The sequence below is a fragment of the Delphinus delphis genome, chromosome 18 (assembly GCF_949987515.2).
Source record: "Delphinus delphis chromosome 18, mDelDel1.2, whole genome shotgun sequence".
In the NCBI taxonomy this organism is placed as follows: Eukaryota; Metazoa; Chordata; class Mammalia; order Artiodactyla; family Delphinidae; genus Delphinus; species Delphinus delphis.
The window spans coordinates 45,082,713-45,100,809 of NC_082700.1; the positions used below are offsets into that span (position 1 = coordinate 45,082,713).

The following is an 18,097-nucleotide window of genomic DNA, read 5'->3' on the forward strand; positions in this document are numbered from 1 at the left end:
AATGGATTATTTTATAAAAATGTTTTCTACAGCCCAAGACCTTTGGTGCATGCTTTTGAGAGGCTTGAATTCTAATCAACCTTAACAGTAAATTAGGAATGTAATATCTAAATAATAATTGGGATGGCATATGGAGGAAAATAGTGTTTAAAATCCCATGAAAGGTGCTTTTGGTTTTCAGCTTCATCTGTCAATTTCACAGTAGTTAAAACAATTGTACTTGTTTAATATTCTGAAACTGTAGCATAAGATACTAGCGACAATGGTAATGTAAAAATTTAAGGAAAGTTTAAAATATAGCTTCTACTGGAACAAAACAGATTTTCATATGCTGAAGTTATCACACAAATTTCTAGGAATAGTTTGCCAAAAGGCACAAGAATAAGTGGTAATAGATAAGGAAAAGTCAGAGGAAAACATCATACCCAGTTCTCCAGAATGGGTGGGCAATATCTCTTTTAAAATATGTTCAAAATACTATCAGGTTTTTATGCATTTAAACATAATAGCCATGAGTTCCATATTGACCTTTCATCTAATGTGTTATATAAACTCCTCCAAATTAGTTCCCATATCTTTAAGATTTACCTCAGCTTTGCTGTCACCTTACAGGTCCTGCAAACAAGGCTGAATGATGTGTTAAATCATTCCATCAAGTTGATGGAGGAATTCAAACTGCTTCAAGCACAAGAGACAAGGGGGCTATTACTTTGCTTCTTAACTCATAACATAGCATTCAAAGTAGTATCACTCCCTCATCTATCAAATGAAGATAAAGCCCTGTGTGTTTGCCCATGTGCAGGGGCACACATAAGCACATGTAAGAATATTAAAAAGGTTCAATAAAAGCAGACTGTGAATATTAGGCAAGATTGGAAATATTTTTAAATGTCATTTTTTTTCTTTTTTTATTAAGCTCTTCAGAAGAAATTCTAATTTACATCTCAGAATAGAAAAATGTTCAAAAGTATTAGGTTGAAACATATGAGATTGTAGATATCTCCTGTTTTGTTCTACAAAAACAACATCACACGAAGCTTATCTGCAGAAACTGGCATTTATATTTTGCTATCAGTTTAGATAAAAAAGATTAAGAAAGCTCTCTGAGTCACTGAACTTTTAATGGCCTATTTTTTTGTACATTTCTTAATATGTCTAATCAGGGAAGAAAGGACAGTGTTTTGTAGTTCTTTTAGAAACATACATATTTGCCCATGTATGAAATAAAAATATACAAAAGAAAAATTGTTTTAGCTTCACTAAAAAATATAGGATATAATATTTCCAAAATGAAGTTTGAAGTTGAGCTAATTCTCAAATAAACATACAGAAGAATGTACACATTCCCTTTAGATCACTTCTACACCAGAATATGTAAAATTTCAACTTGAAACTAGAAAAAATAGAAATCCATGGTTTAAGCAATATGCAAATAAATTCCAAAATTAAAAATTAGAGATAATCAATTCATTAAGTCAATAAACATCTTAAATGAAGGGAATAAAATAATTTATAATAATTCATAAATAAATCATTACATGAAGCAAATTTGTATGTGGAGCTAATATGTTAATCTACTAGTAATTTACTCCTACCTCACTTTTAATGCTATAAAAATATTAGCTATTGGCATGACTACATAAAAATATTTCTTAAACAGTGAGGAAGTGAGTCATTCTGTGCCTATCAAAAAAGCTCAAAAAAATAAAGCTGAATAAGTGGAATAACTAATAGTCTATTCTGTTTTTTCCATGGGGAAAAGACATTTCATCTGACTAAGTAAAAGTAAAACTATTACAGTAAGTAAAATTATTATAAATGTATATTATTATTTATAATGTATCCAAAACTAAATACTCGCTAATAGCATTTAGTTCATGAAAATTATCAGCAGTGGTAACATGATTCAACTTTCTAAGTGTCCAAAAAAGTTTTTAAAACCTAAAGTTATGGATGTCCTGGAGAAGCAACTGACATCTTCGGCATCAATAAATGGCCCTATTTCTTTTAGTAATGTTCATATTAATTACATAATAATAAATTCCTGGAAAATGTAAACTTTAGGTAACATTGAGGTAGTTCATTTTATAAGTGGCTCACATATAGTGTGCTAACATTACCAAAATATAGAAATTTCTAAAGAAAAGCGTTTTTCACTCTGTGTACATCTATATAGTCACATGAGATACTAACAGGTTCAGATTTTTGATATATGTGTGTATGATATTTACTATAAATTAATTTGTGTAATGTTAATCTAGAATTGAAAAAAGGAAGTCATTTTTGAAGACAATCCTAAAAGTAGAATTTTTAAACAACGAGAAATGTGCAAAAGGAAATATATTTCAAAAAAATTATTTCCACAAATAGGAAAAAAGTGATGGCAGTCATTTAAGAAAGATGTTTTGTAGGAAAGTGGTCCACAAGGTTGGATGCTAAGAATAAAGCATTAATAAGAGGGTATCCCAATATGGCCAGTTTGCTAACTACTTTATTGCCTTTAGTGCTTTGTCCTCAAATTCAGAATACCAAAATGAGAACCTTCCATACAAGTCTGTTAACCATGGAAATATTGGGCACTGCCAAGGAAGAATATGTGACAAAAGAAATGTTTCATGGCCTGAAGCAAATCCCCTGTATTTCCTGCCTCATCTTAAATTATTGCTGCTTCTAAAATGGCAAGAGATACAAACTATTATATATGGAATAATCTACAAGGATATATTGTACAACACAGGGAATATAGCCAATATTTTATAATAACTATAAATGGAGTATAACTTAAAATTGTGAATCACTATATTGTACACCTGTAACATAATATTGTACATCAACTATACTTCAATAAAAATATATATAATTAGAAAAAATGAAAAATAAAAAATAAAATGTCAGGAGTCACCAATGAAAGTTGTCATATTTTTTATGAAAACAAATAAAGGGAAAAGCCTCAACCATAGGGAAAATTAGAATATATATGAAGAAAAATTCTGTGCAACTGTAGCAGCAAAAGAAGAAGGGAAGTTTTGTATTTCATATGGTTTATTTCACATATCTGACATTCAGTAAATTTTGATTATATCATTTTGGTTTATTTAGTCCAAGACTGAAATACACTAACATAAATTAGGTATTCAGTACTTAGCTCCAATTATAAATGCGCACATTTTCTATAATTGGAAAAAAGCTGATACTGTAGCATACAGTATCATATCTGTAGCATACATTTGATTTTTGGTTAGCAAAAAATTAGATAAATTCCATAATAACAAAAATGTGCATGTGAAACTACGTGCAAGGTATAAAACATGCTCAAAAATGTGTTGGAAATAGCAGCAATTAAAGCAATTTTAGAAAAACCAGGGAAAAAATTATGCATAAGAGAAGTAACACTGTAAATTAGCACCAAGAGACAGATTTTGTGGGGATAAAGAGAGAAGTGCAGCATAAAGAAACAGGGAGCCTATTTATATAATTTAAATGCCGGGCATATATTCAGAGAAAACTCTAATTTGAAAATGTACATGCACCCCAATGTTCATAGAATACCCAAGTCATGGAAGCAACCTAAGTGTCCATTGACAGATAAATGGATAAAGAAGATGTGGTACATATATACAATGGAATATTGCTCAGCCATAAAGAAGAATAAAATAATGCCATTTACAGCAACATGGATGGACCTAGAGATTATCATACTAAGTGAAGTAAGACAGAAAGACAAATATCATGTGATATCTCTTATATGTGGAATCTAAAAAAAAAAAAAAAGATACAAATGAGCTTATTTACAAAACAGAAACAGACTCACAGGCATAGAAAAAAACTCATGGTTACCAAAGGGGAAAGGGTAGGGGGAGGGATAAATTAGGAGTTTGGGATTAACATTTACACACTTCTTTATATAAAATAGATAAACAAAAGGGTCCTACTGTATAGGACAGGAAACTATACTCAATATCGTATAATAACCCTATATTGGAAAAGAATCTGAGAAATAATATATTATATATATACATACATATACATATGTAATTCTTTCATTGTTTCATATATATAAAGCTGAATCACTTTTGCTGTACACCAGAAACTAACACAACATTGTAAATCAACTATACTTCAATTACAAAAAAAGAAAATGTCAATTAGTACTGCCTATTCCACTAAATTTAGACTGAGGGTAAAAATCAGCAATGTTTTTAAAATCCAGAAAGCTCTAGAGAACTTGCAGTATGTTTGGAAAAGTTAAAAGACATAAAATTGGTTTTGAGGCTATGAGCTGTATCATAGATTTCCTCAGCACATATCCTTGACAAACTCCTAATTTTAGTCAAAGTTCATACTATTAAAATCATTTCTCCTTACACTTGGGATGCTTGAAACAATATTATATGTCTATTACTTCTTGATACACTAACTTGTTTTTCATATTTATATTTTGAATGTACTTTAATTAAACTCTTCCTGGGTTCAAAAACCCATTAGAGTGTTTTTATTTTAAAAACTAAGTAGCAAATTTACTCAGCACTTAGTACTTCTGAGTTCTAACACCTGTAAAGCCACTGGTCCTTCAACTAATAGTGACGTAAATATTCTAATAAAGTCAATAGCTTTTTAATATTAAGAAGATTTTAAAATGCTTAAAAGTTACTGGTGATTAAGATTTTAGACCACAGTGATTCTCAGCATACAAACTAATTTTGGTATCTCTTTTTTTTTTTTTTTGCGGTACGCGGGCCTCTCACTGCTGTGGCCTCTCCCGTTGCGGAGCACAGGCTCCGGACGCGCAGGCTCAGCGGCCATGGCTCACGGGCCCAGCCGCTCTGCGGCATGTGGGATCTTCCCGGACCGGGGTACGAACCCCTGTCCCCTGCATCGGCAGGCGGACTCTCAACCGCTGTGCCACCAGGGAAGCCCATCAATGTTTTCTTAAGAATTGTTATCTTTTGAATGATTTAAAGTGGTCGGCAGCAAATTACATTTAAGAAGTTCAAGCCTAAAATGACACAAACATGTAATTAATTTCTCTACAAATGTCTCTAAATGAAGTCACTTGTTTTAATACAGATATGTGTAGTAAGAAATTTACAGGGCAAGTATGCAGCACATGATAAATGTAGTCATGAAAGAAAACAATTTTTAATTTAGTAGACCCTATCAATCTAGAAAGCCTATGAATATTTACTATTAATTCAGTATGCTGAAAAATACATAAAAGAGAGTACATAAAAGAGATGAGCATCATATAATAAAATTCTTACTGTAAGAGTATCAAAATCTATTACAATGTCCACAATTCCATAACTACATTTGAAATTATGAGTTTAAAGGTAGTTTCACATTTCTAGGGAGAATATTAAAAACTTACTTTCCTTTATAAAATATACATTAAAATATTGAAAAACTGTTGGGATATGATCAAGGTCTTTATTCTGACAGCAAAACCATTCAAAAAACTTAAGATGTGATAAGAAGTACCATTAGTGATATAGAAAGTTTTTGTGTATATTCCTGGCCAGAACATTCTACTGTTTCATATAAATGTATGTTCTAAAGGTTATGAAATTCCACCTTTTGCCTTTCATCATCACAGTTATTTTAACTTTCACCATCTCTTAGAATCTTCTAGTAATTTAGCACAGATCAATATGCATTCATAGATTGTCTAGTCTGTTTAAAGCAAATGTAATACACACATGACTCCAAGGCGTATACAGTCTAGTACTGGAAGCAGACCAATGAAAAAATAACTTCCAAATAACAAGGAAAATGTTGTTATGAAGATTTGGAGGGCAGGCACACAGGAACACCAGCAGTGGGATCCCTATATCAACCTAGTATGGTATCTCAGGAAAGGCTCTATGATGGCAAAGTTAAAATAGTAGTAACAAATAGATGATGGGTATATAGACAGATGATGGGCAGATAGGCAGACAGAACTGAAGACTCACGGAAAAAGAAAGTTACAAATATTATAGTCAACTCAACTTGAAACATGAGAGTGTAGAAAGCTCCCACCAAAAATTCCAGTGAGATTCATTATTCCAATCATATTATTGGTCATTTATTTGGTGGTCTCTTCACTACCACCTCCAGGCTTTTATATTTCACTCCCAACCTTTTTTCACCAAGGTTCTGCAAGAGAACTAAACCCTAATATCCTGACAACCACTGTATATCATAAAACTTCTCTCTTATGCATTTCAAGTGAAACTAGCTATGTAGCATCTATGGGAAAACTGAGAAATGAATCACTAAAATCATTTTCTATAGGGCTTCATTCTTTCATAGAACCCTAGTGGAGAATGGCTACTTAACCCAAATAATGAATTTTTATATTTCAATATTCTTACGTAAAACTTAAATCATCTATGCAGTTTTATATTTTATTACTATAAAAATTTCCATAATATTTCCTCAAATTTGTTTTTGATTAAATATAAAAGGTATATGTCAAAAGATACATAGGCATTATATATTTTTCTTCATTTTTGAAGAAGAACTCACAGAAAATTAGAATTAGACATTTAGAGGCAATCTTGTTCACTGATGCACTTGTATATGTTCCACCCAGCTTTGTGATAATATTTGAAAGCGAATTTTAAAATAAATAATTAGGAAGTTACCTTAATGCTGCTCTCAAATATGCCTAGATTTTGACATGTTAGCACCTAGAAAAGATTACCATTTTCTTATTAATTGCATAATGCCGATAATTTAATTTATAGAAATGCAGTGTTCTTTCTTCCTAAGGACTCAGCAGAGCTGTTTTCATGTTGAATAGAAAAATGTTTATGTAAGCATTTTTACTTTTTGTGAATAGTCATTTTCGAGGAAAAATGGTTGGTCCACCTAAACTCAGTCTTTCTCCAATCATGTCATTCTGATTATCTAAATAGCCAATTTTACTTATCTTCCTTTTTGACAGCCAATGAATTGTACCTTTTGTATAATTATGTTTTCCAAAGAAACAATCCTTTTCATAACGTTGATTACTTGATATTCATGTCAAAAAAGACAGTCAAAGTATCCAGTCTATATTATTAATAAAATTTGAAAATATTAAATTAAGATGAAAAAGATATGGCAGGGCTGCAGTGGTCCCAATTTAAATTTACCATTTGAAAACATTAATTTGCATCCAATAGCATAAATTTCCAACATGCATGTAAAATAATATTTCAATTCTCCATGAAAGTATTTCATGAAATAAGGCATGAAAAGACAAATTTTTGCCTGTGAAAATGAGTTAGGCTGGTACAAATAAAATATAAATAGGAAACTCTCACAGCTTTGCACAATCTTGGCTTTGTTATTTGTTGCATACACTTTAGAAACAACTACTAGTACATTGGTTGATAAGATTCACTATATTTCTTGGTTGATCAAATGACCATGTGTCTTTTAATCCAAAAAATAATCATAATAATCCTTTGTATATTGTCCTTGCTCTATTATGCTAAGTAAAATGACAATTGACCCTAAAAGCACAGAGAAAGAACAACTATAGTCCTTGAGGAACTCAGAGATAACAATTAAAACAAACAATTCTCTTTTTTTAAACGTACTGGAAAATAAATGAACATTTACCTGTTGTTTAAGATAAATATGTCTCATTCATATTTCTTTTTTGTTGAATAGGCATTTTACTTAATATTATAGGTTTTTTAAATGTTTATATGCCATCTTCTAATATAATCTAGAAATATACGTTGTTCTATGATTAAAACCTAGTTCATATGTTGAGCAGGAAAAACAAGACCTTATAATCATATATTACCTTTTTCAATATGCATCCTTTTTGACTCATGTCCCATGTCATGACCAGCCAAATCTCCCTCTTTGGGCCCAGGGAGTACGTTTGGTGATAAACCCATCAGCATCTGGTTCATGGACAAACCATTCTGATGGACAGCTGTCAAGTCAGAAACAAAATAATAAAGACTAAAACACCATAATATACAATATTCAAATAACTTATTTAAATTCTTTTGGACTCAGAAATAAATATAATACCATGGTGTAACTTTAAAATTATAATCTATCTCTAAGTTGAACACTGTGAGAACTGATAACTATGATAATTTTTGAGAACAAGCAGAAATATATTGAAAATGAAACTGCTTTATCTTATTTTTATTTCACATAAAATATGTATATTTTCTCATGTCTGGAATACTTTTGAATGGCCATACCCCTATAACCATTACAAATGAAATATTCAAGCTTTATCTAGTGTATCACATTCTCTCCTTAGCATATAACCTTCCTTAACTCTGCAAAAACTGCAACCTTAACGTTAGAACACTCTTTAATACTATAAAGTTAAAACATAATTTAAAAAAAATTCTAGTGGCATGAGAGGGCAAATAGTGTTTTCAACAAGTTAAGGCACTGACATAGCTGTTTCAAGAGTCCTATTCTAGTCAATAAAACACGAAGTTTCACAGATATCAAAGTACTTCTTTAAAAATTGGGATTTGAACTCAAATTTAAAAATAAAAGAGCCCAATTAATACCTATTAAATGGTTGAATGATTAGAAACAATAATTTCTTTCTTGAACTATTAAGAGTAACCTGTCACTACTGAAATGATAAAGCAGATGATCAAATACCCTTATGATCACAATCCAGTCAATAAATTTCTTAATAAATTGCCCATGAAAATCTTGGTTTTGTGCAAAAATTTTGAAGAAAAATCATTCCATAAAACCTTACTTTCACTGCAAAAAGTATAGTTTTAAAATGTGTATAAAATAATATATAAGACTATGTTAGGAATTACCATTTGGAAATCACCATAGTAATAATTGTTTCAGGGAAGAATCTTCAATGAACAATTGTGAAAGTAGTGAAGTAAAAGTTTGATGAAGAATAGAACATTTACATAATGTTAAGATATCTCCTCACAAGATACTTATTATCTACAAAGGTTAAAAACAACTTAAAAAGGAACTTTACAAGAGAGAAATCTAGAAGTCAGTCACTAACTCAGCCAAGTGATGGTTATCACAAGTATTGGCAAAATATCATATATCTTCTGAAATCATGCACTGAGAAGGACACACTATCATGCCTGTGTCATTCCTGCCAAAAATACATAACTTAAGTCAAATTATGAGAAAACATCAAAAAATTCCAACCTGAGGGACATTCTATAAAATAAATGGTATGCATTCTCCAAAAATGTCAAGGTACTGAAAGATAAAAAAGATTAAGGAACCATTTCAGATTTAAAAGGATTAAGGGCACATGACAAGTAATTTCAACATGTGATCCAGGATTGGATTTTGGACCAGGAAAGAAAAATCTCTTATTATTAAAAATATTAGTCAGGAAAAAAAGGAAAAAATAATAGTGGGAAAGCTGGTGAAATTTGAATAAGGTGTGCAGCTTATAGAATAGTATGATAATAGTCTTAATTTCCTGATTTTAACCACTATTCTGTGGTTATGTAAGGGAAATTCCTTGTTTGTACAAAATAAACAATGGAGTATTTGAGGTAAAGAAGCACAGTGTCTGTGATAAGGACAATAAGGTGGCATTAGGCTTTTATCAGGTATATCTTTCAGAAAGATCAACTGATTGAGTGAAACTGGATGGTAAATATTTAAGAATTTTTAATTATTTTTGAATTTTTTATGTTAGTCTAAAGTTAAAAATAAATATGCATACATTTGCACATGTATGTGTGTATATGCATATATGTGTACACGTGTGTGTACATGTGTCAATATTTCCATTTGGACAATTATGGTAGTCCATGCATGCAAAAGTAATTACTTTGTTTCTATCAAGAATTTTAAAATATGATTAGTAAAACAAAGACTGTATATCAAAACTCTCAAATCTTTCCCTATTTGTCTGTATTTCTGATTATTATGAAAAAAATATAATTTTCTTTTCTAGGACAGCTCCTTTCCAATGATACCTTAAAAAGCATTAGACATGAAACCAAATATTCATCATTAAATTTCTGATTCTAACGACAGCATGGCACAAAGGCATATCGAAAATATTTTATTTGAAAAATGCTTTGAAGTAGTGTTAACTGAGGTTTACCAGCCCCAGAAATATAATTGATTTGGCAATGATTATCAAGTGCTATATCCATTTTTATTAATAAACAGTAATAATCATCTCTTACAAACTTAGGGAAATATAAACAGGCTAAATAAAGTATACATATTTAGAATTACATTGAATTCTATGTAATTGTCAATGATTGACTATTTTAAAAATAATTTTATTACATACAATTTGACCAATATTTATGTTATCCGCCTCCACAGTATCTATATTGAGGATATGCAAACTTTCCTTTATAGCTTATAAAGACACTTTCTAAGAAATGCTTTTTTCTATTATGAAGATATTCTCAACAACCAAATAACTTCAATAAATTTTGTGTAATTAAATGAAGTTTATGCTATAAGCATGATTTCCTAAAATAATAACTAAAGTCTGTAAACAATACAGTAAGTATTGGTTTTAGCAACCAAGGTAGTCTGTTAATATGCTCATTTTATTGGTAAATAATATTAGATTATTGTACATACAAAAAATAACCAGTTAATTGAATGGTGTATTAACTTTACTCTTAATTTTCTTGGCCATAAGGACCAGGATTAAATATCTGAAAATGTGATCATGAAATAAAATATAACCTTACTTTTTAGAATTTAATAATAATAACATGTGATGATAATATGCATTATTGACTGTTACTAATTCAAATCCTAAAATTTAACCAATTTCACACTCTTCAATCTATTGATCTTCTGAATGACTACAAAATGTTTTAAAAATCAGTTATTTTGAATTCTATTTCTTTTATTCCTCTTTGTGGATGTCTTTGTCAATACAAGGATGAAGTTTAAAAATTACTGAATTTTAAAAAATGGCAGGGATGGGATTAAAGGAACGAAGAGGAATAAACCATAAACAGTATACTTGGACGCTAGGTATTTGAGAGTTGGAGGTGTTTACCTCAGAAACTAATCTAGAAGGTTACTTACTTTCTCTAACGGTTTCATAGCTCAAATCTTTATGTGTGGCATCAAAGAGAGGGAGTTTATATCAGAACCTGTTAATGTAGTACCATACCTCATGATATTGCAAACTGGGAGACATAATTTTGAGAGATGGCTATTGCTACAGAGCGTCAGAACATGATACATCTGAGATCTATTTGGAATGAGGGCATTTTGATTAAAAAAGCCAGCTGCACCTAATAAAGTTTAAAATGGTGACAAGTGGAAGTACGACACCTACGGATTCTGTCCGAGGAGCTCTCAGTCCGGGCTGGGGAGCTGGACACGCTGCTGCTGCGGTGTGATGATGGGTGGCTGCCAGGCCTTCGGCCCTCCTCCAGGGAGGGGGCAGGCGAGGGGCTGTCGGGAACACGCTCCTACACCACCATGGTTGGGGGGTGAGGAGGGGGGAGAAAAGAGGTAAATACATTGGACCTTTGCTTAAGGAATGTTGATTTTTCTTAATTCTATAGATACGTGAAGACAAACACATTTTTTCATCAACATTTATTTGGATTAAACGACACCTTTTATCTTGAGAAAAGTCAAAGTAAGGAAAGAATAGAAAGGAAAATGGCTCTATAGGTGAACATCGCTGTAGTAATGGTAAATGTCATGCCTTCTTTGGATAAAAGGAGAGATCAAAAAAGACATCCAGTTTAGAACCATTAGACAACAAAGAATTAACAGAACAAAGCAGGTTTTAATTCTAGACAATTATTAATTTAAAAAATCTTTAAATAAATTATATTGCTTCAGCAAGTGTCTAGGATCATTTAACACACAGATTATCACCATGACATCATAATAATAATACCGGAGGCATTGTTAACACCTATTTCATTATGGGGCTGCTCTGGATATACTTAGTTACATTTTAAGGCATCATAGAAATCTATTATTATTTAACATTTGAACAATTTTCTTTGATTCTAATAATTTTCAGACTCCTAGCTCCAATGCAACCACACAAATATATTAGGGAAAATTCATGAAATATGTATTAGTTTTATCCCAGGGAAACCTGGTATCATGTTTCCTGATACTGTTCTATGTCAACACTCAGGTCCCACTCCATACCTTCCCCTTTAAGTTTTGCACCTTCCCTATGAGACCAATGTGCAAATGTATTGTATAACTGTCTCCAATGAGCTATTATAAATAGAGTTACTGATTAAGAAATAAGATACTCATTTGTTAATATTTTCTTCGAGCAACAAGATGTTTATACCTTCAGCTATCAACACACGCAGGCCTTGAAGAACAGTCTTTTCAATAATTCATAAATATTTGGAAGTGTACAAATAAACTGATACATGATACATAATAAATAATAAGTAAATTATTCCTGATTAGAGTGCAAAGATGCAAATATGAAAAAAAGCAGACTTTTTAAAAGAAAAAAGTTCTAAAATGGAATCGGCCTGTAGGAGGCTGTTTTCAAAATATCAAAGGCTAATGTAATATGGAAGACACACAAGGCTTTGTACTAACAGAGAAAGAGGGTCATATATGTCTTCAAACTCAAAAGTTCCTTTAAGCCTTGTGATGGGTTGCAATTCTACTTTGAATTAGAATCACCTGGGAAGTTCTTCAACATGCCTATGCCTGGGCTTTACTCCCCAAGATTCTGGCTTACTGAAGGTCATGAGTTGAATTGTGTCCCTCCAAAATGATTGAAGTCCTGACCCCCAATACCTATGAATGTAAGCATTTGGAAATAGGGTCTTTGCAGATGAAATTAGTTACAATGAGGTAATATTAAAGTAGGGTGGGCTCTTCATCCAACATGACAGATGTCTTCACAAGAGGACATTGTGAAGATATTGGAAAAATGTGAAAAATGGAAAAATTGTGAAGAGGGAAAAATGTCATGTGAAGATGAGGTAGAGATCTGAGCTCTGCAGCTGCAAGCCAAGGATTGCCAAGGATTGCCAGCCACCAGGCGAAACTATGGAGATGCAAGGAAGGATTCTACCTAGAATTTCAGAGGGAGCATGGTACTGCTGACATCTTGCTTTTGACTCCAGAAATGTGAGGGTATAAATTTCTGTTGTTTTAAGCCACCCAGTTTGTTGTACTTTCTCACAGCAACCTTATACACTGAGTCTGAAGGGGGGCCCAGAAGCCAGTATTTTTTAATGCTCTCCAGGCGATTTTAATGTATATCCAAGACTGAGCACCACTTGTTTCATACCCTTTTAATTTTTCAGTCCTACACATTGTCAATAAACATCTTCAACAGAGGTTCTATTCTTGAGGATCATGACAAATAAAATGAAAGTAACCCTCAAGATAGCCAAGCCCTCTTCCAAAATCCATACATAAAACTGTTTCTCAATATATATATCATAAAATAAAAAAATAGTCCCAAAAGGAACTTTACAACAAATAATTTGCCAGGTCAAACAATATTGTACCAAAAGGAAAAAAGAAAAATGTCAACTAAATTCTACTCTCAAAAGTTGCAAGACGTATTTTTAAACTCTATGTCTCAACATGCAAAATGAACACAATATTAGTTATTTTTTCCACAATAAATAAATCAAACAAGCTATGCTTCTAAATGGTATAAGTTCTTTAGTTCACATGGCAAACAAATGACCTACATTTCTAAAAAACAAACACATATACGATTTAAAAGAGCGGAGAATCCACATCTGGATGCCAAAAGTTACTTCCTATCTTCTAATTATAATTTAAAAGCAGCTGGGATTATAAATCTTTCTTCTTAACATTCACCCCTACCTTAAACTATGAATCAGCTTCAAACTGTACATTTATTATGTGTTCAGTTTGATGAGTTTTGTCGAGATCTAGACTGTTTCCATAACCCCAGAAAGATTTCTCATGCCCCTTCCCAGTCTATTCCTTCTATCCCCAGAAGCAACGTCTTTCTGAATTCTATCACCAGGGAGTAGTTTGGCTGGTTCTAGAATTTCATAAAAATGGACTCATATAGTACATACTTTTTATGTCTGGTTTTTTTTACACAACGAAATGTTTTTTAGATTCATTCAGGTTATCGCATGTATTAATAGTTTACCTTTTTTACTTTTTAATATATTCAATTGCACAAATATCCCACAATTTTTAATTTAAAAATAAGGCAATAAAGTTCACATCAAGTCTTTGCAATCACAAATCAAAGGATAATCTTGGCTTCTGTGCAGCATTCAAAGGCTGGAGTTTGTATCATTTTTGGAATATCTGTGCATTTATTATAGAGTATGGATTTATAAAACTGTATAGAACTCCTTTTTAGTCTGTATAAATGTATTAATAAGCCATGCTATAGTTAACTGCATACATGACCAGATATACATGATATAGAGTCTAACCTTGATTTCTCGAAATTCTGATAAAGAGGTACATAAGTTTGATAAGCTTTAAAGCTAATTCCTAATACATCTAATTCTTAACGCTTGGATTATGCAGAAACACATGGTATATATTTAGGAAACAACATTATTATATTTTTATATAAATAAAATTTTCTAAATTAGCCATTCTATTTTCTCCCAAAGTCACTCAATCAATGTTTATCCATCAATACATTTTAATATTCCTCTGAATAATTATGTAAGTGATCATATTTTCAGTGGCATGTGTTTAGCCAAACAGAGGTAAAGTGCAATCTTGAAATAAATCAATCCCTCTAAAATCATTTTGCAAGTCTGAGTTTCCTGTCATAATAGATTTCTCAGTGGCACTAATAGAAAGCATGAGAAACTGATTTTTTCCTGAGATATTTAACTCATAAAATATGTAAATATTTAGTGCACAAAACTCTAGTAACAATGATTGTGCCATTGAACAATTATTTATTTATTTTCCACATAAGTATAACAATTTTTTCATTAGTCAATTTTATTTAACTGTAAAAGTTTTCCTTGATGATTCTTTTCATTCATGCATTATTCACTTATTCACTTATACATTCATAACATTCTAAAGGTCACATAATAAACTAAGTCAAAAATAAGCTAGATTAAAATCTTAATGTAAAATAATATTAAATCATAATTTAAGGCTTAGGAAACATAGGTGAAATTGTAGTATTTATTTTAGCTTTAGCTTATTTTTACTTTAATTATATTTTTTGTCTAAGAACAAAGGATACAGACAATATTTAATACTTTTACTTAAAGAAATATTTTAATTTATGCAAATTTTTATGCTTTAGAAGCTTAAGTATTTAATTGAAACTTTCTATAAACTGAGACACAACATATTCAGTCATTTCACTTAATGTATAATTTCAATCTTTGGAACATGATGTATTGTTCTTTGAAGAATTTCATTAAAGTAAAATCCATTGAGCAAGTAAGATTTGAATACATTGTTGCACAATAAATTAATTTATTTCAACAGCTTAATTCTTTTATCATATTTATATGCTTGCCTTTCCAGAGTATGCTATAAGATGGAGAATAATGGAGACAGTAAAGAATTGCTTAGGAGAGAATCTCATAATTATTACTGAAACAAAATAGATAATGAGTTTTATTCAGACATAATAAGAAAGAAGCAGTTCAATGTCTATAGGGAAACTATGTAAACTGGATTTATCATTTCATTTGTGTGAGACCCTTTAACCTCCAAAATGGCCCTAAAGTAGGACAAAGAGGAAGAATATTTAATTTAATACTTCAACACACTGCTTTACAGTCCTGCATCATAACTCCACCAATCAATAAAACACAATCTTTTGCAGTGTTCCATCTTTATAAAACTAGCCACAATAATAAATGAAAATGTAAGAGGAATACACTCTCACTGAAAAAAAAAAAGGTCATACTAATAAACTAATGGTATCAGAATAACAATAAAGGGAAAGCTGCATTTATTGCCTCTAGGTAGAACAAGAAGTATTGGTCTCTACCACAATTCAGAATCAAAGGTGGAATTTAAAACAATGAATTCTAAAATTCCAAAATAAAAAGGAGTTTGGGATTAACATATACACACTACTATATATAAAATAGATAACCAACAAGGACCTACTATATAGCACAGGGAACCATACTCAATATTTTGTAATAACCTATAAGGAAAAAGAATCTGAAAAAGAACATATATACATATATCTAGCTGAATATATACCTATATACATATATAGCTGAATCACTTTGCTGTACAACCAAAGCTAACACAACATTGTAAATCAACTGTACTTCAATAAAAAAATAAATTAAATAAAAATTAAATAAAACATATAAAATATTCAGTATTACACACGTGATTAATTAAACATTAAAAAATGTATTGTGTCTGCTGCCTCATCTCCACCACAAAATGCATTATATTTTATCAACTTAAAATATTTTCTTAGAGTAAGATTAAATAATCACAACTTATTTCTCTAAATGGGTTATTTCATTTAGCTTTACTTTATATTGCTCTCTTTAATTATCTTCATTTTCATCTCTTTATCAGTTAGCAATTCCCTTATTGAGTACGTTATAGAAGTGGGGAGAAGATATTCTAATGTTAAATTTATCTTAATACAACTTTTATCTTATGAAATTGAAGTTGACTAGCACTTTATAAAACCTAAACTCCTGAGCTTTAACACAACTCAGACTTCATTCGTTCAGAGAATATTTACTAAGCACTTAATATATGCCAGTGTTCTAGGCTCTGGTTACACGTAAGTAAACAAAACTGACAAAACTCCTTTCCCTCATGGAGCATATATCATCAGCTAGTAAATACTGTTAGTGAAATCCAGAATCATACACACTGATTGTGACACCCATATTCTCTTATTCTGGAAAAGTGAACTGAAAGGATAAATAATAGGATTGGGATTCTGGGTTTAGGAAAATGTTAAAAAGTACTTCTGGAAGACATAAACAAACCTAACATACTTGCATCTGGTAGAATATCTGGTAGCCACCATCAAAACTCCTTAACTCAGAGTTCTAAATTGAGGCTTCAAGGGATATTTACATAGCTCCTTTTATTTGTTTTGATGATGATACTCAAGAAATACTCAATTTTGCTAAATGGGAAAGTGGTAAGACCCATGAGTGTAGTCATAAACAACATCATTTTATTCTCCTACTGTCTCTTCAAACTTATTCAGTGTTGATAGGGAACTATATTTTTCCCATATCTGTATGAAAATTCAGGCAGCCTAGTAACTTTCCAGATTCTTATTTGGTAATATAAACTCCTACAGTTACTTTGAGCGGCAAAAGGCAGTCTCGACTCAGAAGTTATACCTCAGGCTTCTGTAATAATAAATATTATTATCTTAATTAAAAGAGAAGTCCCTCCTTTTCTATAGTCAAGTAGGTAGAATAGAGGGAGGAGAGCAAGGAAGAAATGGTAAGTTCTGATTTGGCCAGCGTTGCCATCAATTGGCATCACTCTGTTCGTGCCAAATGTTTAAAGCCAACTTTTTATCTAGTTAAGGCACTGTGTATGTTCTAAGTGGCCACCACCTCTATGAACTGCTTACAGTTCCTTGATGGGTCTAATTCGTCTCGGTGTTCCTCTGTCCTCTGAATTTCTGGCGTAAGTGCATCTGGATGCTTGATTCAAGTTGATCTGGGGGCAAGAGTACTTCATAGATGGTGGTGTATGCTTTCACTGGAAGTGCATAATGTCTTCTTGGTTGCATTTTATGATGCCAGCCACCACTGATAATCATAGCCCAGATTCATCACTTCATTAGGACGTGCAATTTGATGGATTCGAAATATATCATTCCATACTCATTTATTTGCAATATTTCATTCCATACTCATTTATTTATATGAATAGAAAGTTTCTCTCATGCATCATTGTGTTATCCTGAGGGACAGTCTGTATGGGAAAGGCAGGAAAATGCTTGACTCCACCCCTTTATCCTTTATTTAAACCCTTATTTGTCCTTTAAAAGAATCAATTCCCTAGAATTCTCCAAGGGAGAATTGTATTATATTTAGTATTATTATAAACTCATGGATCTAAATATGTTTTATATTTCAATACACTGATGTATGGCATCCTTAGTGGTAGTTGTGTTTTAATACTTCCTTTTTCTTGTTAGCATTCTCTTTTCATATTTAAT

At 31.4% G+C, this 18,097-nt stretch overlaps 1 protein-coding gene across 1 annotated transcript in view; it reads right to left on the bottom strand.

Moving 5' to 3' along the window:
• DACH1 (dachshund family transcription factor 1) overlaps positions 1–18,097 on the bottom strand; it is a 414,702-nt gene that overhangs the window by 109,261 nt on the left and 287,344 nt on the right. Inside the window, exons 5-6 of the mRNA XM_059995618.1 lie at positions 11,276–11,411; positions 7,781–7,915 (exon numbers count right to left, since the gene is read on the bottom strand). Of these exons, the coding sequence (XP_059851601.1) occupies positions 7,781–7,915; positions 11,276–11,411 (271 nt within the window). The remainder of the gene's footprint in view (positions 1–7,780; positions 7,916–11,275; positions 11,412–18,097) is intronic.